Genomic DNA, 20,004 nt, shown 5'->3' with positions numbered 1-20,004 from the left:
TTCTTCTTTTTCTTTTTCTTCTTCTTCTCTTTCTTCTTCTTTTTCTTCTTCTTCTTCTTCTTTTTCTTCTTTTTCTTTTTCTTCTTCTTCTCTTTCTTCTTCTTTTTCTTCTTCTTCTTCTTCTTTTTCTTCTTCATCTTCCTCTTCTTCCTCTTCCTCCTCCGATGCTATAGCGCCCTCTACTGCGCATGCGGGACACGTTCAGGTCGTTTGCCCGTTCAGACTGCAGAACGCATCCAGGTCGCATTTACCTGCAGTGTGAACGCAGCCTTAGTCTTCTAATCAGTTCTTGTTCAGTAGTTCTAAACTTTTGGTGTTTCTGCCTGGTTTTCCTGAGATGTGAAACACTTGAGTAACTCCTCTCTCTTTAAAAATCTGAATTAGGAACCTCAACTTTAAACTTACCTCCAGCACCATTTGGTTTGTCTGTTCACCTGCATGTGGGTTATGACAGAATTCATAAAATATCCCCTTTTTCGGGCATGTACAGTTATTAACCAGGAATCTGGTTTTAAAGTATTTTATGAGAAGCTGTAATTTCTCCTGACTCAGGCTGAGCTCAGTTGGTCAATTAAGTCGGATCATTTTAACTGGAGTCGTATGAGAGGAACATTTTGAACAGCTTTGTAATGATTAACTTTAGAAATGTTGACCGTGCATGTTTTAATGAATTAATATTCATGTAAATGGAAACGTATCTGAATGAGTAGTTTTCTCGTCATTTGGCTGATGAAGTAAATTAAGAGTGAAATAATCTGTTGTCTGTGACGTCGCCCACCCCGCATCTGTCTTTGTACGCTGACCTTAGGTCAGTTCTCTCTCTGAGCTCCTCACCAAGTTACCCCAGCAACCACACATCACACAGACGGCCTGAAGCTCTGCCCTGCATATGTATGATGTGCAGAGAGAACCTCTGAACCTTTCCTGGTGTTTTGTTTGGTTCGCCTGTTGATGACATCCAAGAATGGATTCGAATCATAATGCATGAACAGAGTTCAGATTTTTGGAGACGTGAGATAATTTATCATTAATTACATTTTTACTGTTTCTTCTGGGGTTGCCAGGTTATTGAGTCGTTACGTCTTTTCACCATCTTTGACCTGGTTTCCTGGAGGAAGCTTCCCTGCAGCATGACGCTGCCACTACCGTGTGTCAGTTTTCCATGAAAGTCAAACATTTCAGTCTTGGGTGTCGTCCAGCTTGTTGCAAATTACAAACATAATTTTTGTTTTATGATTTATGTGTTGCCACTAAACAAGACTTCTCTTACATGCCAGTCATTTTAAACACCTAATCATTCTTTAATAATCCAAAATTTTATTTCCGTCGTTTTGCATTTTGTTTTCGTTCGATGTAAATCATAATAATCTTTAAGAATCTCGGTCTAACGTTGCTGTGGGAGCAGAAGTGCTCAGGACAGCTGCCTGCTGCAAGACTGACGCAGTCAGTTTCGAGACATTACCATCAATGCATTACTTTTTCGTAGACTTTCCAGCATTTATACTCTGGAACCACACTAGACCGTAACATTAGTCCCTGCTGGCCTTCAGACGGCGTTGCCTGCCTTACATATAAGCTGTATAGATGGAGGTGGTTTGGTTGTTTGAGCTTTTATTTTAATATTCTGAGTGAAAAGCTTGGATGTAAGGAAAAAGGGGGACATCAGATAAATAAAAAAAATTGTTCCTCCCTTCGGAGAACTTTTTCTGCAGCTGTTCCCTTCAAAAGCTCCTCACACTGAGCGCGGCTGTTCAAAGCGACTCCTCTGCGTCAAAACATGCCACTGTGTTGCCTTTTTCTGTTATTCCCTGGTGTCATCCAACATTCTCTACTCCTCTCCGCTCATTCATCACACACAAAAGGCTTCACACTGGCCAGAGCAATCTCCAACGAGGCAAAAGGAAGATTGATTTGTTTGTGTACAAGAGGAAAAGGGTGTGAAGCTGGAGGAAGACTGAAGTTTGACTGGAGACACAGAATGTGTGAGGAAAATGACTCGACCCAAATGCACATTACCAAGCAAATTAAAGTTTGCATGATTATTAAATAATCACATGCTCCTTTACTCTTTTAACAGTCTTTTTTGGTGCTACTCTTATGGCAACATTATGTCAAAGCCTTTGTAATACAAATGCATTTTTCAAAGTCTTTACTTTGTGTGATTTTATCCCTAGAAGCTGCAGAGTCGGTTCAGTCTGGCTGCTTTCATCTTATAATGTAAAGTCCATATTTCTTTTAGCTTTGAGGTTTATTAGTTCATCTCGAATCTCGTCTGTTCCAGTCAGTTTAACACCTTCGGCTCGTGTCGCCTCCTTTCAGTGGTTTGGGTCAAACTCCAGTCAACATGCAATCCGAGAGTTTTTAAAAGACGCCAAAACTCCAGTGATTTGAGATTGAATTAGGACGTCTGTGCTTTAACAGAACGTCTCCATGCGGGATGAGGAATCTAAATGTTCCTACCAATTATGATGTGGGACTTTAAGAACTGCTGTCTGTTACAAACGGATCAATTAAAAGATGGTAGATTCCCTCCTCCGTCTCGTCGTCGTTAAAAACCTCACCAGGTCTCGTCTGGAAGGAACCTGCTGCAGAGAAACGACCCAACGTTTTGTTTTTCTTTAGATTTCTGACTGCAGTAGGATTATCGCCTTTTCCCACTTTGGTAGAAAAGCAAAAGGTTTGCTGTCGGGGCTTCTTTCAAGTCGAATACAGATTTCAAATCTGTATTCAAACTGCCTGTGAAATTTTTGCCCAACAGTTTCAAATGATTTGTCCTCCTGTTCCCAGACTTTACTTTAGCTAACTTGAATGTTTATCAAAGATAATATTAGATAACAAATGAATGCAAAACGCAGGTGATGATGACATCATAAGCTCCACCCAACTTGGCCTTTGGTGGTGCTTTAATTTATGAATAACAGAAAAGGGGAAACCACAACATGCTAACTCCTGGTATAATCCTTTTATTGCCGATGCGTCGGTACTTAATTGTAGGTCTGTGGCTCATATTTTATGCATTATTGACTGAAATGACCTTTGCATGGTGATCTTGCAGCGTAAAATGTTTTCCCATTAGCTTTTGCCCTTCCAGAGAACAATCCAGCAGCACTACTTTACATTTATTCTAGTGGCATACATGATGCAGGAGGATTATTTGCTGTTGCATAAGCTTTCTAAAATCAATAATAAACTGCAGCACTGAATTTACACCACATTCGCTTCCTGTAGCAGACGGATTTATTGAAGCAGCCGCTTACGAATGTTTACGCTGTAAACTTTCTGCAGAGACGCTGAAAGGAAAGCAGGAACGTCTCTTCACAGATCTGGGGTTTTGCATTTAACACCAAAGACAGATGCTGATGCTGGCGCACTCAGCTGCTGTGTCTGATGTAATCTCCCATGCTGAGCTGGATTGATTCTGTTGTTCCTGTGCTGGGTGGGCGCGCAGGCCGCCAGCCGGCTCTCTGCTGTAACTGGAGCACGGTTCTGTGGCGGAGTCGGGGAGAGCCCACAGGAGCTGTCATAGTTCTGCTATGTGGGTTAACGCCGCTCACAGAAGCAACGCAGGACGTTTTCCTTCTGTCAGCTTGACGTTAAAACTAATAAGCTGTTTTTGAAATCGGAAGTGTTTGATCTCCAGTTCTGATTCTTAAACACAGTTTTTTATTTGTTTGTTTTTTAGAAACTGGCTCAGCCATCACGTCCTCCTGTATCGGTCTGGGTAACTCGCTCACGCCACCTGCAGGCCAGGCTGGAAAACCAGTTCCAGGTTACAATGGTGAGAGAAATACTGAGGATGAACTTAAAGATCCATCCAGGCTCAGTCTATACATGCAGTGTTCTTCCAACTATTTATTATCAATTTGTCACTTTAATTCTGCCGCCTCTCGCTCTGTCCATCTATTTAAACAAATCAGTTTATTCATTTATTATTTGTCCTTTTGTCTGTCCATCATTGTATCTGTTCATCTTTCTCTCCTTCTCTGCATCCTGTCCTGTACATCTATCATCCGTCTTTCTCTCCATCTGCCATCCATTCATCCATGAATCATCCTTTGATCCCTCCATCTGTCCTTTTCTGTATCGTCGGTATAGTACAGCATCCACCCATCAGTCTCTATCTCATCCCATCCATCCTTCCATCTATTTATCCCTCCATTTTTTCATCCTCTGTCACCTTTTATCTGCTCATCCATCCATCCAGTCTGGGTTTCAGATTTTAAACCTGATTATTGTTGAAATTTCTGCCATTATCTTCATTATTTTTAATTTACTCTCACTAACTTACAGATTAATAAAAGCAAAGGCTTCAGAAGGATTGTGAGCTCTGGAAACTTTAGTTTGAGGTTTTGGCTTTAGACGTGTTGGAACCCTGTCGTCACTGTCTTGATGATAACATGTAATCTTGTTTTAAAATCTATAAAATGTTCAGTTAGTGTTCATACAGCCTTCCTGTTTCCTGTTTTTTTAGTCACTGTGATCGATGATGACATGCAGGAGTTGAAGCCAAGAACTCTGGGAAATATTGTTGTCAGGTAAGCCAAGCTGACCTGTGAGCTGCTTGTTTTATGCGTGTTTTTTTTTTTTATCTTACACACATTCAGTAAAATACAGGAGTGTTTTACACTTACGAACTCAGACGGGCAGCATTCGTCAGACTCCAAATTCTGGTGTTTCTGGGAGCAAAGTGCCGCTAATGGAAATGTTTTTATGAAACGGTTGCTAAGTGGACCTCGCTGAACGTAGCCGGGCTGTTTCTGTGCCGCTCCCAGTGCCAGCCTGCTCTCTGTCCGTTATCACCCTCCACTCCCCTGCAGTTTTTAAAAACGCTGGTAATGACCGAGCGCTGCTGAGGGGGGATTTCCAATATGCAGTGACAGAGTGTGAGCCCTTAAGATGGACGGGAACAGCTGTGTTATTGTTCCTGCTGGCTGGAGGAGAAAATCTGGACGTTTCTTCTGTTTCGTTCTCAAACTGGATCTGCAGCTTTGCAAAAAGTGCCTGAGTGCATACACACACATTTGAGTGTGTTACAGCTCTTTGTCTTTTATCAGAAAGATGCAAGAAGTGTAGTCTGGAAGCATCCCGTTCTAAAACTGATGAGTTTTCACTTTGTTCATGTGCAGCTGCTTCAGCTGGGATATTTATCTGTTTAGTTTATGCACCACTGGGCTTCTAAATAGCTTTGATTTAAAATGAGAGCGAGAACATAACGCTGACTCCCTCTGCTCAGCTGGATTTAGGGTTCAGGACATGGAGGGATTACTGGTCGTCTCTTGGTAAACATCGACTTCCTGACCTTTCCTTTCTGTGCGTTTTGTTTGTTTGGGTGCCTGTTACAGGGTCAGCGAAGGTCTAGCACAGCTTGGCTGCGCTGAATTAAAAAAAGTCTTGGTATTTGAATTGATCTCAAACTTCTTCAAAGATGGGATATTTTTAATAGATAGTTAATTCTGCACTCTTCCCCTCAGGCTTCCTCTACCGCCTGGAGCTGCACTGTCCTTGTGGCAAAACCAGCATCTCTTCAAGGAGCTCTACTTCTCCAAGTTTCCAGTAAGTAGTTTGTTGCTTCTAAAGCAAAGTATTTAAAACTTATCTTCACATTTTAATGTTCTTTATGCTGTGGTCAGTTTTGCTTTTCAGAGGAGAAAGAAATATATTTTTAGTAGAGAAAGGTAGACCTCTAGTGTTTAAACTTGATATTGCAGAATTGCCTGATCTGTTTAACCTATGCAAGATGTTTTAGTAAAATGTTGCCAGTTTTTGATCTAAAATATAATGCACTTAGGTTTCCTCTTGTGCAATCCTTCTTTTCCAGGGCTACTATGACACCATGGACGCCGGCTTTTTGGATGAGGAGGGCTTCCTTTACATCATGTCCCGCTCTGATGACGTCATCAACGTGGCGGGTCACAGGCTGTCTGCTGGAGCATTAGAGGAAGTGGGAGAACCATTGCAGAGGATTCTCATGAATATGCTTTGATTTAATGATTTCTCCTCAGTTACAAGGACGTGTTTGTGTTCCAGTCGGTGCTGCTGCACTCTGCGGTGGGGGACTGCGCTGTGGTGGGTCTGGAGGACTCTCTGAAGGGCCACGTTCCTTTGGCGCTGTGTGTACTTAAAAAAGGTAAGAGAGACGAAGCGCCTTACAAAAGTACGTCTTTGCTTATTATCATATTACAAACTTGGATGCATCTTTTTCCTTCAAGGAGGCTGAATCCAAATTCTTGACATGTTTTTCTGATTTTTTTACAAAATAATTCTGGGTTTTTGCATCACGTTTTGTCAGATGTGCAGAAAACTGAGGAAGAAATCACAAAGGAGGTGGTGAAGCTGGTGAGAGACACCATCGGACCTGTAGCCGCCTTCAGGAACGTGCTCTTCGTCCACCGGTTACCGAAGACGCGTTCCGGAAAAATCCCCCGCTCTTCTCTGGCCAACCTGGTCAACGGCAAACCCTACAAGGTGGGACGTGATGACCTCAGCACTTTACAATAATCATAAACTTATCAAATGTTACGAGGAACTTTTTTCCTCTTCAAATATATTTATAAATAGCCGTTTTAGATTTGAACTTTTTAAATATTTCTCTGCACAGATTACGCCAACCATCGAGGACCCAGATGTGTTCGAAGACATTGAGAGGCAAGTAGAAAACGTCTGGAGACGACATGCAGATTGAACACATGGGAAAACGAATATTTTAGAGAAATTATTCCACTAATCATTTTTGTAAGTAAATTACTGATGAGGTAAAACCAAACTGCACTTAACTTTGTAAACATTTTTAATGAAAACTAATGCAAACAGCTCACTAACCGTTTCTATTTTTTATTGACAATGAAAACTTGTTTGCTCACCACTTAGTTTTGACCAAAGTACAAGAAGTAATAAATTAAAAAAGAAAAATCGGAAACAAAAATGAATGCTCATTCGTGCAAATGTGAAAACAAACGAGACGTTTGCTGTCCGTCGGAAAGAACGCAGGCCTGTACAACAGGTTACCCTGACAACTGACTGAAACCAAGAACATTTACACCCAGATGGAAGTCACAGCAAGCAACAGGTTTTTTATCTTTTAATCGTTAAGTCACCTCACTTCAACATGGTCATAAACACTCTACACACACTATGAGCTAAAGCAGTCTGTCTTCCAGTTATATCATCTGTTCTGTTAACAGGAGGGGCGGGGTAGAAAGGCCAGCTCGGCTGTAAGTGTGTTGATGTGCTGCCTGACGAAACATACAGTAACACGCGACGTCTGGGATGCTGTTCTGCTCTCTGAGTTGAAGTTGTGCACCTTCAGAGAGCGTCTTGTTTTGTCCTTGGCTTCTAAATAGTCTGAGTTGATGCAGATGTATGAAGGTGCTTCTGTTGTTCCAGTGAGCCGACGAATCCTCCGTCCCGTGTTGTTAGAGTAGCCCACCACTAGAGGGCAGCTTGGCACAACATCGAGTTTCTTCCCTTCTATGTTCCAGAACAGGTTAGTCGTAAATTTCCATTAGCACAATGAAAAAATAAAACCATATGTACAAAATGATCTAGAGGAACGAGGGTCTAATGGAGAGTTTAAAGAGCAGCATATATTCATCTATGGTCCACTAAATGAGGTGGCAGGGACATTTCTTTTCTTTTTTGCACAAACCCTTTTTTTAATACATAGATGTTTTGTGTATATAATAAAAATGGCATATTTATAAGAATTTACAGATAACCTACACGTCCCCTGTAGAAGAAATACACAGTACATTATGCTCTGACAAGTTACTTTACATGTAAAAGGTAGAAATGGTGACGAGGCATCCTGCAGGACAGTTTAGCACCGGCGTCACCAGTCATGGAGGACGGGGTCCGAGAGGAGAGCAGGGCTTCTTGGCAGTGCGTGTCATGGGATTGTTTGTCGGCGGATCGGCCTCTTGGTTCAGAACTGTAGCTGGGAAGGAAAGGTTGGTGGTGTCAGATCAGAGCTGAACACGTCAAAACGCCTTCAGGACCCAACACTGCTTCATTTGCAGAATATTACTGGAACATCTTTAAATCCAGTTTTCTCTTTATTGTAAAAAGCATCAATATGCATTAAGGTTTTTAGACTACATTTAGTTTTTGCCTCATCAACCTTGAACTATCTTCTGCGTGTAATTGCAAGTGCTTGCATCACCTTAATTAGAATACTGGCAGCAGTTCAACATAAGGAACTGGATTTAACCCTCTGTATTCCTCCTGCACAGGGAAGCACTGGCACAATAATGCATCAACTTTCACAGCACTACAGTGACAGAATCCTAGAAATATGCATCAGGTCTGGGTTTCACTTTTTGATATGTTAGGAATGTGTTTGCAAGGGTGGAGCTCTAAATAATCCTTTCTGGACAGACATTAAAGGATGTGCTACAGGTTTGTTTCTCTTCCTGCTGTTTCGTATCGTCACCTGGCAAAAACATGTCCTCCGTTTGCCAAGCTAATGAAATATCCTTATGGAAACATTTTTTTAAGAGCTACCAGTAAAACCGAGCGAGACACTGTGTTGTGTTACATACAGCGTACAGTTTAAGGTCCCCCGCTTCCTCCTCTCAGCAGGAGTAGGTTCTCACCGTTGAGCTGTCCAGCCGCTGCACCGCAGACGGTCCGACTGCAGGTGGACACAAACAAATGTGCTGCTTCAGATCGCAAACTCTTGATGGACAAAGCAACATTTTTATTTCCAGTCAACCTGAAAGCCACAAATCACACCAGGGAAGGTTTTGTTTTGAGTGGGAACCACAAATGAGTCGTTTTTAGTATTTCGTGAGCGTCACAGACCAGCAAGCACAGAGATTAGAGATGAAGGAACACAGGAAAGCTGTTTCAGTGTCATAGGGAACAAATAGTTAGAGGACACTGGCCAGAAATTGATCCATTCCTAGTCGAGCAGAACGGAAGGCCGTTAAAGGGACTGCATCCACTTAAAGGACAGTACTGGACCCGCTACTCAACAAGGCTGATTTTAAGCAATTCATGCAGAAAAAAATTCAAACTGGGCACCAGCAGGCAATGTTTTAATGGGACGTGAATGGCTGGAGTAAATTTAAATCATTTCAGAGAAGAGTTACCATATACTATCTATTGCACTGGAGCCGTTTTTAAAACAAACTTTGGTCACTAAATCGATTTTTAAATTTCACATTTGATTAAACAAGTGACGCCAAATTATATTAGACAGTTAAGCTCATAAATTTGTGTTCAAATTTGAGTTTAGACAAAAGAAATCTCACAATTTCTTTGTATAAAATCAACTTTACAAAACTGAAACAAGCTCCAAATAAATAACTACTGGAAATCAGGGTTGACCAAAGCAAAAAGATTTTCTTTTTCCCTTATTGACGTCTGAAACTTTTCTGCAGCAGACCAGTACTGACCTTTAGTGCAGACCCATGTTAGCCAATGTCTTCTTTCCATGAAGAATTAGAAACCCTCCAGTTAAACATAACCTGTCTACCTTTTGTTAACACTCCATAAAGCCTGAATCCTAAGTGTTGTACTTAAAGGGTTGTTGTACTTAAAGGGTAAGTAGAAGAAAATTACTATTTTAAGGAGAGAAACAGCAGGACAGTGGTTGGCAGAAGTTGGGTGAATATGAGAAGGATCATGTAGAATTAGTACGGACGCGGGGCTGAAAAGCCCAGAACTTTTTGTGGACATAGCTGACCTTGAAACCAGTCCAAATACATGTCGTCAGGACTGTCATCCAGCACCTCAAAGAGTACTGCAGAGCAGCCGTCAGAGAGAACAAGAGACAGTCAGAATGAAGCAGCAGCTCAAACTCCTCCTCAGGTGTGTTGCTGCTGCTGCTGCTTTAAACTCGGCTGCTTCACTCAAATATCCAGATTTACAGCAGTCTATGGACCGAGTCAAGCCGGCAGAAGGAAAGCGACGACTCTTACCATCAGGGGGCAGTCTTCTGGAATGACCCGAGGTCGCAATGAGCCGGAACCCAGCTGGAAGAGTTTCTGCCGACCCAGGCATCATGCTGATGCCGTGGACGTCCCGCGGAGGAAACTGTCTCCGCCAGGACGGACCCCGGAAGTCTTTGTCGTCGCACTGAACAGAGGAAGTAAAAACGTGTTCTTAGAATATACAAGACATCAAATTTTCTTTGTGATCTGAGGTTTATATGAAAAGAAAACAATGTAAAATGTCAGAACTCCGACTATCTTTAACAGGTCAAAGCAAAAGTGAAGAGCTAATAAACTGTAGTTTTTCATCTCTTGTAGTTTTTGGGATGATATACTAGTTTGGACATCAAAACAGACTGAAGCAGTATTAAAAAGTTTAGTGATTACTTTTGTAAACACTAGAGGGCGCTAATGTTACTCTAAATGTCAAACTGACCTCTGCAAAACAAAGAAACCAGCATGTTTGCTACTTATTAGACCATACAGATGAATCTTAACATGTTATAGCCCTAAAAAGCTCATTAACGTACAAGTAATATGGGAAGCTGCTTGTAACTTTTTTCCCTTCTTCCCAGAATTGTACTAAAACATAAATTAGAAGTTCACGTTGTGAGAATAGCTTTGCACAGAGTTACGTTTCTGTTTGTGGCGACGCTGCAGCTCACCTCGTCCAGTCTCCTGTCGGTGCCCAGAGCCAGCAGGTTATTGTACTCTCGCTCCAAAATCTGACGTGCCTGAAGGAAAATGAGTAACAAAGGGAAATTACATCAAACGCTAATTTTCACCAGTCCAACTATTTTCAGCGGCGTGGCAACAGAGGCGGCTGACACACGACAATCGCCATGCCACATGTGAAAATCACCCATATTTCATATTTTTAAACCTAGAGCTTTAAAAATCAATGCTTGTCCATATTTGTTGGTAGATATTCAAAGTATTTGACGTTCACTCTCTAGATAGGTGGATAAAATCGCCTGCAGCACCTGAGTGTTTTGGGTGGGGATCTGGAGAAGCAGAGCCAGGCTGCTGTAGTCAAAGTTGTCGTCAAGGGCAACCAGAGCGCCATGCACGCCGCTCTCCAGCAGGATGTTGGCGTAGTCCCGCAGGCCTATACTCTGCACCCAGCGGATGACCCGCTCGTTACTCCACACCAGCACATCTGCAGGCGCAAACATTAACTTTAATAAAAAGAAATATTTAACATCACGACTGGAATGGTTGCTATTCTTGCCTCTTATTTCATGGTGGCTTTGCTCCCTGCGTCTCTCCAGCTCCTTCCTGTCGTAATTGAGCTTCTTCAGACACATGATTCCATACTGTAAACTTGTTCTGATGTCAGGAAAAGCACACACAGTGAAAGTTGTTGCACTGTTTGCTAGAAACGTTTAGAACCTTATTCCACATCAGAACCACAACTTTTGATATAGTAAAGTAAGATTAAGGAAATTCTATTAATGTTGGTGTTACTAAAATCCATGGCAAAGTGGAAGTGAGGAGGTACCTGTGGAAGCTGTCCACCATTTTGAGGTGCACCCTCAGGTCCTTCTTGGTGAGGTGGTCCAACATGCGGGCGTCCACCAGGCACTCCATGAAGTAGCTGCGGTACTGAGGTAGTCCGAGACTGGGCAGCCACTCGTTTCCTATCCACTCATGGTTCATGTCTCCATAAGCCAGGGTCTGAGGTGAAACGATGAAAAGGCAAATAAAAGATGCAGCTCTCTGCAGTTGTGTTGAATGACCGGATGAAAAGCTTGTGGCCTCACCTGCGCCCAGCTCCCCTCTTCAGAATCTGACTTCTGACAATATAAAAAAAACTAATTAGGCAATTTTTGGGACAGAATAAGAAAAATACTGTAGTTGCTTTAAAATCATTGCTTTATGCTCAAAGTCAAACAGATTTGACCAGTTCCTTTCCAAAGGCAGGATTATAAACGTGTCCACATTCTTGAAAATGAACTCTGCATATTTATGACAAAAATATTGTTCACATTTTATTACAAAGTGTAGGAGAGATTTTAACTGTCAATCACCATCAATGGCCGCCTTTAATCTACGCTGAGATGTTAACTGAGGCAGGAAGAAACGGCTGACAGGACGCACAGGGACTGACCGTTTTGGAAGGAGCTGCCAGGGTCTCCATCTCCTCATGGGTCACCCATACGTTGCCTGACGGCTACAACGGGCGAAGCCCAAGAGACAGAGTGGTAGAGGTCCAGTAGGAGGGGCAAGCAGTGTTAAAGAAGAAGAGCAGCACCACTGTAAGCCAATAGTGTTATAGCATCATGGTCAGATGATGAAACCCACCAGGGGTCAAAGAAAATATGCAAAGGACAAAAGAAACACAGTACAGCACAGAACATCTCAATGCTGGCATAGGATTAAGTAATGTAAATAAAGACAATGCCATGCAAAAGAAACGTTATTACATGAAAAGACAAATATGCCATGTTACTCATCCCTCACCATCCACTTCCTCAGTAAGAAAATCTCTAAGTGCATTCAGTAGGAGCTCAACAAAAACTAGGTCTTCTCGAAAAATAAGTTGGAAGATTTTGCTCACTCTACCAGTGGAACTGTGCTGATGAAAAATCACAATAACTGCACTAAAAACCAAAAATCTAACAAGAGTCTTCAGTCTGACCGTGATTGTTTGTTCAGAAATGACAGATAAAACAGAATCCAAGACGCCACATATGAATAGTTTCAAATTGGGGATCTGGAGTAAAATTTCCGGAAATCGAGCAAAATGGGCAAAAAGACAGGAAAGGAAAGAGGGACCTGGGGGATGAGTACCATCGTAGTTATTCAACAACTGAGGAGGAGGGAAGAGTCAAAACATGATCAAGCATTTTAGTTATGGGGGCTGCATGCAAAAATGCCAACTTAAATACGTGTCCTTTGTGTGTGAACCTTTAAAATGGACCCTGTTAGTGTTAGAGGTGCACAGAAACATCCAATGGTGACATCATTTCCTGCTTGATGGGTTCAAACTGATGCCTGCCCATTTGGAAAGTAAAACTAAATGGAAACTATTTTCTATGACATGTTTAGAGCTATCTGTCGGTCATTCAGGCTGCTAGACAGTGAGAGAGAGCAAGACTTTAACTGGAACAACGACATAATACAGCCAGCTCTGTTTTATTTTTCTGAGCATTCAACCTCAGTCTGTCATGAGATATGCTAGCTGTGGATATTGACCCACTAGAGGGAGCTATTAAAGCAACATGTCTGAATTTCACCAATGTTTAAATCAAGCAAATCTTAAATTATTTTCCAGAAATTATGAATTGTTTCTTCCTTCAAGCCAGGTGCAACTTTCCACAAATGTTTGCGACCGTGACTCACGGTTCTGGTGGTGGGCGGGGCCGAGGGGCTGGTGAGGGAGACCATCTCCTGGATGGCCAGGCGAAGTTTGAGCCTGTGCAGCGGGTTGCTGATTCCGATCTCCCTCTGGATCTCGGTGTCGGAAAGCGCCGACATGATGGCGCCGCTCTTCACGTTGGCACGGCACGCCGCCACGTACCAGGCTGGCATTCCCAACCACAACTGCAGAGAAAACCGGGAGGGCGATGAGGACAGTGCTGACTTTCACTGTGCTTTCACTCATCCGTCTCGTAGATAAGAGCTGCTCAAACATATTACTGCTGTTTTTAGCAGAGATGACTGAATATTGTGTCTTTTCCAGCATTATCATCATGTCTTTCACTTATTTTTATTTATTCCTGCTGAAACCTGTCCTTTAAACATCAACATGTTGCTTCAGTCCATTGCTTTTCCATCTTACGATACCAGTCGGGTTTGTGGAAACATCGGTATGCATGTCTTTTCTAAGTTATGCATCATGTCTTTGTCTTTATGTCTATGTGAACCATGAGTCTGTAATGCAACTGATAAATTAAGAGGCTTGGAGAGAAAAATACACTTGAACACAGTCCTGGAAGCTGTAAAGTGCTGAAAAGGTTCAGGTTTGAGTCGACCTGGAACAGAAAACGGCGTTTACCTCCAGCCAGGCTACAACTGTGGGGCCGTCCCACTGCGCAAACGGTAATCCTTTCCTCCTCGCCTCCTCCAAAAGCTCGTGCCTGAGGGCAGAGGAGACCCGGAGTGAACATGTGAACTTGTACGTCTCCAACATACAGCCGAGCGGTCTGATATTAAACACGCTGGCACCCTCACACGCTTTACCCAAATCGCTCCAGTAACACCGCCGTGCTTTTGTTGTTCTATCTCGTGTGCATGGAGTTTTTTTCTTCCTCTGTGTGTGCAGTGCGTGAGAGGTTAGCGCTCCCGCTCGCTTTTATCTCCGAGACCAGCCTGCACACCAAGCATGCTGAAAAGGGCAACGCTTTATCATTTATCTCTGTGCTTCCAGAGTGGAGAATCTAGCCGCACTCTCAGAGATACACACTCTTTCACACAGGCATTCAAATCCTGCTGCTCCCTGGCATTTCCTACACATTGAACTCTTCATGTTTTTGACATGTTACAATTTCAAACTTCAATGTATTTTATTGAAATTTTATGTGATGTGTAGATGGTTTATGAAGTCAAAGTCCCTAGCTTCGAACATCTTACAAAAACCCGAAGGAGTGAACCTCAAAATCCACCCATGTTTTTTGTTGTAACATGAAAAATGCGAAGAAGTAAAACAGGGATGAACATATTTACAAGACATCATATATATTATGACACCATAACCCATTTAGATGAGCGTTTTCTTGAAAAGCGTCTAACGGCGCGGGCCGAGCGTCGAACCAAACGTCCACCTGGACGACGCTTCACTGCTCAGTTTTTAACACCAGCAGGATTTCCAAACTCATCCCAGTTCAACCACTCACACTTTAATCTGCTGATCCTGATTTTTTATTTTTTTGCTTTTGTACTCGTACAAAGACATTTCTGAAGCAGTGTTTGAATTATGCAGTAGGGTATTTTATGAGCAACTTTTGCTCTGATTTTCTGGGCTGCGCTCCATGGTTTTGTCTAGCAGGTGGCGAAGTGCATCCTGAGAGAGCTGAGTAAGGTTTCGCTTTGCCTCACTTGGAGCCGACCTAGTCAGCGTGATGTAAATTGCACCTTATTGACTAGAAGCAGTGAATAGATCCCTTCGGTTTGTCATGCACACGGCTATTTGTATTGTACTGAATCCTCCCACGCTGAGACGGAGGGTTGTTTAACAGCCAGAAGCACCTTACAAACACATCCTCATACCTACACAGAAATAAATCATGATTCTGGTTTGTGAACACATTTCATACCAAAAAAAAAAAAAAAACTCCACAACCCATTCCTTAGGTGTGTTGTCAACGGGCTTCACAAATTGAAGGAGTGGGCAAATAAATAAACATGATATATGCAGCACCAAAACATTAAAGACCTTAGAGTGAAAAGGTGCTTTATCACAACATACAGTGAGCTTGCAAAAGTATTTACACCCCTTAAACTTTTTCACATTTTGTCATTTTTAAGCTACAAACTTCAAAAATGTGATAATCTAACACAAAGTAGTGCATAATAATTATAATCTTTGTATATTTTTTTACACAAAAATCTAAAAGGTGCGGCATGCATTTGTAGTTAAGTGGGTATATTTGGATGTTTTCCATTTTCGTTATCTGGTCTGTCACTTTGTCAAGAAAAATGAACACAATTTAATCACATTTAATTGCAGAGTCGAATGCAAATGTTCCATTCTGCCATCTGAACTAGTATTCAAATACCTTATCAGACACATATGTAATTAATTACCAATTCATACTTGATTGCATCAATCTGCCAATCCAGGAGCCTCATTAATTGTCTTTGGCACTGGTTGGTGGATGCTGTTTGCATTTCCATCTGTGCATATTAATAAATAGTAAGGTATATTTGTTGTTTGAAGTATTTACGTGTGCAGCTATTAACACTCTTAGAGGGTTTCAAGTAATTCTGGATTCCATCCATTTGTGGGCCGTTGTGGTCCTGAACTCCTGCATCACACAGAACGGGGGGTTTCTTTAAAATGTTCAACATATGGAGGATTTTCACTGAAATGCAACGACAAAGCTAACAGTTGAACACTTCTGAATATATAATTAAACGACAAAAAGTATTTTCTATTCTAAGCATTTTTTTATTGAGAAAAATGCTAAATATGTATCATTTTTCTTCCGTCTGAATAATATGCATTTGAATTTGAAGTTGTAGAATTAAAAAAATGCAAAAAAAAGTTCAAGTTGCATGAATGCTTCTGCAAGGCACTAATCACAGCAAACAAAAAGCCTACAGATGGTAGAAGAAATGCGTTCATCCAAATACAACCGAGTACATTCACCGTCTTAATCTATTTAGCAAATGGGGGAGATATAGTTGATGTTTTATGTTCAGCCTGCGTCTAATGCATGGTGAAATACATCCACTGAACATAGCTGGGGAGAGGGAAGTCAGGAAAAAGTCATGATAAATCAAAAACTGAGAAAAAAAAAAACCTTAAACACGCCCATAACCAGATACTGTAGCTGGTTACTTCACACACAGAAAGAGAAAGAGAGACACATAAAAGGAGAGAAGAGAGTTTGGGTGTGAAAATTAAGCCCCGGTTTAAGCGGCGGCTCAACCTCTATCCTGCCGCAGGCGCAGCTGCCATTGAGCTGTAGAAAGTGGGAGTGGGGGAGGAAGAAACATCTTCAGATGGTAAATGAAAACAGAAAGAAAAGCAATGGCTTCGTTAACAGCCACAAAGAAAGGGTAGATAGATAAGAGACGTCAGCTTTGGCACTGGTTCTTTCAGGACATGGTGGGACAGACAGGAGAGATGGCAGACAGCGCAAAAATGGCTCAAACAATGGTCAAATCCAGGAGGTCAGTTAGACATCCTCACAACAACTTACCCGCTTTGTTAGAGTCAGAGGATGATGAAAGGGAGAGGAAGGGTCAGAGAGAAAGAGGGGGAGAAAGAGCGACGGGGAGACAAAAGTACACAAATGTTAATGTGATAAAAGGCAGTTAACAAAATGACTTTAAAAACACACATGCACACACACTCGCTCACACACACACACACACAAACACGTCTCACTATGGAGGACATTCGTTTAACAGGAGCATCTGTAGACCAGTGAAAGAAGATGTCGTCTTCTACACATCTCGTGCAGCAGAGGGAATGAGAAATGCTTTGAAACAACAAGAACTCCCCCCAACCCCAACTTCCATGGCCTTACATTCAAATGCTCAGTTACATTCAGGTACTTTTTGGAGGAAAAATACACTAGTCCACAATGACACCACAGCGTTTAGTTTGATCGATCAAGATGCTGAAATGGAAAGAAAGTGCAGGCAGCTTATAATGGCATGCAGTGTGGAGGAGGCACCAAGATGCAGGGTGGTGGCGAGGCCCGGGTCCCGGACGCCGCTATGGAGAAGTCGGTGCGGTGGAAGGAAAAGAGCACATCTGTCATACAACAACCACTTTATATTGACCAACTACATGGGAGGCAAAGTTATTTGTCATGACAACTCAATGTGCACTTCGAGCAAATGACATTCATCATTTGGCACCGGAGCATGGCAAATGCACACACACACACACCCAATCACACGCATACTGCATATTGTGTACACTCTGAAGTGTAATGTACCAGTGCTGCGTTGGGAAAGCCGCCTATGGCTACTAAATTGACAGAGCACCTCTGTGGGATTAATTGGCTCTTCAGGCTGGATCAATAGTCTGACTCTGTGTTTGAATACAGCAACACTGATATCCGCTCCTGGACACTGATCCGGCTTCTGCCGTCTACCGACTGTTCTCAGCGTCGGATTTACTATTTCATACAGTGAAGCGAGTGCTGCAGGGTCAGCTAAACGCTGGAAACGGAGGCCGGCTGTGTTTTAAAGAATGGATTTGACTGTACAAGTTGCAGGAAGTGTGTTTTCAGAAGAGAGTGTGTCACGTTTTAACACATTTCTAGTTAAGAACTCATGATCTTACTTCTTTTTCAATCTGCGGTCCTTCTCAGCCTGAGTTCCCAGCTTGCCCACTCCCATGTCCTGGCCCGACGCGTCTAGGTCCATCATTGTGGCTGATGCAAAAGGAGAAACAGTACATTTTAGCTTTCTTTTTTAATGTCACGCACAAACATTAAGATTTTATATAGGCAAACAAAGATATGTCGTCTCATTTCCTGTGCAAGACATTCAGCATCTGTGAGAGTGATTTATAGCTTTAATCATTCCTGTTAGCCTCACACGGTGCCCGTTTAGCAACATGTTAAAGTCAGAAGCTGACTTCTATTTTCTGTACAATTAGAACATTTTAACAAGTTTGCCATGCAGTTCAGTTGGGGCTTATTTAATTTCGATGTTGACATTTAAAGGACATGGATTTATTTAGATCTTTGGGTAAAATGAACTAAAAAGAATCCCAATCACCACCATTCAGTAAAATGTCAAAGAAGGACCAAAAGACATAAAAGTAAGGCTTTTCATTTTCTAGTTTTGTACATAATTTTACTTAAAATAGCGATTCACTTCTGTCTATTTCATAATTTCTAAACAAAAACCTTAGCCCTATCAAAAACTGTAGCACTTAAATATTTTGCGTCGCCATTTTTCTATATTATTCACATTTTTTCTTCTTCTAGGTTTGAAACAACTTTAATACTTTTTAAATTGTACCCATAATTCTGAAAGCACCGCTGACCTTGTGGATCTACCATGACCTGTCTGTGTGCTAGATGTGCCAGTCGGCCCTTTTCCTTTTTGCCGAACAAGCGCCCGATGGAGGATTTGATCCCTTTCTTCTTCGGCTGTTTGTGCAGGGAGTCTTGGCTGCTGGCTACGCTACTTAGGGCACTGGCTTCAGCCTCCAGAGAAGCCACAATCCTGAGGGCATAAATGTAAATGGACAACGCTGGCGAGAAAGAGAGGTTTACAAGTCTTTTTTTTTTATAAATGTCTGAGCAGAAAGCGTACCCTCGTGCATCGTTGTGCGAGGAGGCTGGCAGTGTGTGCGTCATTCGTACGGTGCGCGGCGTCGGAGGAGGCGACGTCTCGCATTTGATGGTGGCCTTGTCCTCCCGGCCATCCTCCTCCACGGCTGCTATCTGAGGGACGAGGACAAAGGGGAGCAACATGAATCTGAAAACCCGACAAGCCAACAGTTCCTTCATGGAGCCGTTACAGCATTAAATGTAAATACGTTCATCAAACGTGCTGCTGCTGCCTGTACCTTTCTCCTGTGTTTCCTCAAATCACTGGGCTGCAGAATGGAGAGATAAAAAAAAAGATGGTAATATTGACATGTCAGTATGCGTGTGTGAAAACAAGGATGAAACAGTAAACGGCATATAAAAAGTTGGCACTGAATATAAACATCATGCACTAGTAGAAACCTATGAGCTGCTGCCAAACGTCTGTTCAGACAAACCAGTCATTTGATCAACAACATCAAAGCCTTTAAAAGAAATGCATTTACACATCATAACCTTGTGGCGGATTTGCATCCTATTTTTAGAACCATTTATTCCTCTTGCCCCCATCTGGGCCGATGCATCGTCTCTTCCTAAAGGAACTGCAAACAAAAAATAGTTTGAAATTGTCTGATTTTCATCATGGTTGCTCCTGATATGTGACCGGCCAGTTGTAAAATTGCATTTTTTAAGAATATTTTTTAAATCACCATATATGCTGAGTGGTTAGTACTGAGGGATTCATTTTGTTGGGAGATAAATGTACCTCACTCAGCTGATGGTGAAGTATTTGAACAGAAAGTGATCAGGACTTCACCAACATGCAGAATATTTGTTTTAATCACATTCATTGCGGTTTTGCGGGGGATGCGAGTGGATTTTTAATGAGATCAACTACATACTATTATCACTGCATGAACTATCTGCTGCATCTAATTAAACTTCAGTGCTGGGAGAAGAAAAACGTTTTACTTTCAAGCTGCTACTGTGCCTCACAAAAGGTTTTTTTTTAAAAAAACTTTTAAAAGTCCTCAGGGTCAGAGCAACTGACATCTTCTGTAATTTCATGAGGAAGATCCATAAAGACACATGAAACCTCAGCTAAAATCACTTTTTTGTCAATATAT

The 20,004-nt window shown here is 42.0% G+C and overlaps 2 protein-coding genes across 6 annotated transcripts in view; one reads left to right on the top strand and one right to left on the bottom strand.

Annotated features, from left to right (window-relative positions):
- Positions 1 to 6,896, top strand: part of acss3 (acyl-CoA synthetase short chain family member 3) — a 29,381-nt gene extending 22,485 nt beyond the window's left edge. The window contains exons 10-16 of the mRNA XM_015028914.1: positions 3,683 to 3,778; positions 4,472 to 4,535; positions 5,472 to 5,553; positions 5,819 to 5,941; positions 6,028 to 6,127; positions 6,290 to 6,465; positions 6,599 to 6,896. Of these exons, the coding sequence (XP_014884400.1) occupies positions 3,683 to 3,778; positions 4,472 to 4,535; positions 5,472 to 5,553; positions 5,819 to 5,941; positions 6,028 to 6,127; positions 6,290 to 6,465; positions 6,599 to 6,682 (725 nt within the window). The 3' untranslated portion in view covers positions 6,683 to 6,896. The remainder of the gene's footprint in view (positions 1 to 3,682; positions 3,779 to 4,471; positions 4,536 to 5,471; positions 5,554 to 5,818; positions 5,942 to 6,027; positions 6,128 to 6,289; positions 6,466 to 6,598) is intronic.
- A 169-nt stretch (positions 6,897 to 7,065) lies between these two features.
- ppfia2 (PTPRF interacting protein alpha 2) overlaps positions 7,066 to 20,004 on the bottom strand; it is a 121,928-nt gene continuing 108,989 nt past the window's right edge. For 2 of the 5 annotated variants that reach the window (XM_015028883.1, XM_015028904.1), the window contains 15 exons: positions 19,138 to 19,167; positions 18,882 to 19,012; positions 18,610 to 18,791; positions 17,899 to 17,989; positions 13,933 to 14,014; positions 13,278 to 13,478; positions 12,043 to 12,105; positions 11,696 to 11,728; positions 11,434 to 11,609; positions 11,164 to 11,261; positions 10,916 to 11,091; positions 10,598 to 10,666; positions 9,921 to 10,077; positions 8,538 to 8,629; positions 7,066 to 7,933 (listed from right to left, as the gene is read on the bottom strand). In XM_015028883.1, the coding sequence (XP_014884369.1) occupies positions 8,571 to 8,629; positions 9,921 to 10,077; positions 10,598 to 10,666; positions 10,916 to 11,091; positions 11,164 to 11,261; positions 11,434 to 11,609; positions 11,696 to 11,728; positions 12,043 to 12,105; positions 13,278 to 13,478; positions 13,933 to 14,014; positions 17,899 to 17,989; positions 18,610 to 18,791; positions 18,882 to 19,012; positions 19,138 to 19,167 (1,548 nt within the window). In that variant the 3' untranslated portion in view covers positions 7,066 to 7,933; positions 8,538 to 8,570. The other 3 variants (XM_015028870.1, XM_015028893.1, XM_015028875.1) reach the window with 2 other exon arrangements.

The sequence above is a fragment of the Poecilia latipinna genome, unplaced genomic scaffold (assembly GCF_001443285.1).
Source record: "Poecilia latipinna isolate Pla-1442-1.1 unplaced genomic scaffold, P_latipinna-1.0 Scaffold9, whole genome shotgun sequence".
Taxonomy (NCBI): domain Eukaryota; kingdom Metazoa; phylum Chordata; class Actinopteri; order Cyprinodontiformes; family Poeciliidae; genus Poecilia; species Poecilia latipinna.
Note: the sequence above shows the minus strand (reverse complement) of the source record. Positions and strands in the feature narration are given on the sequence as shown.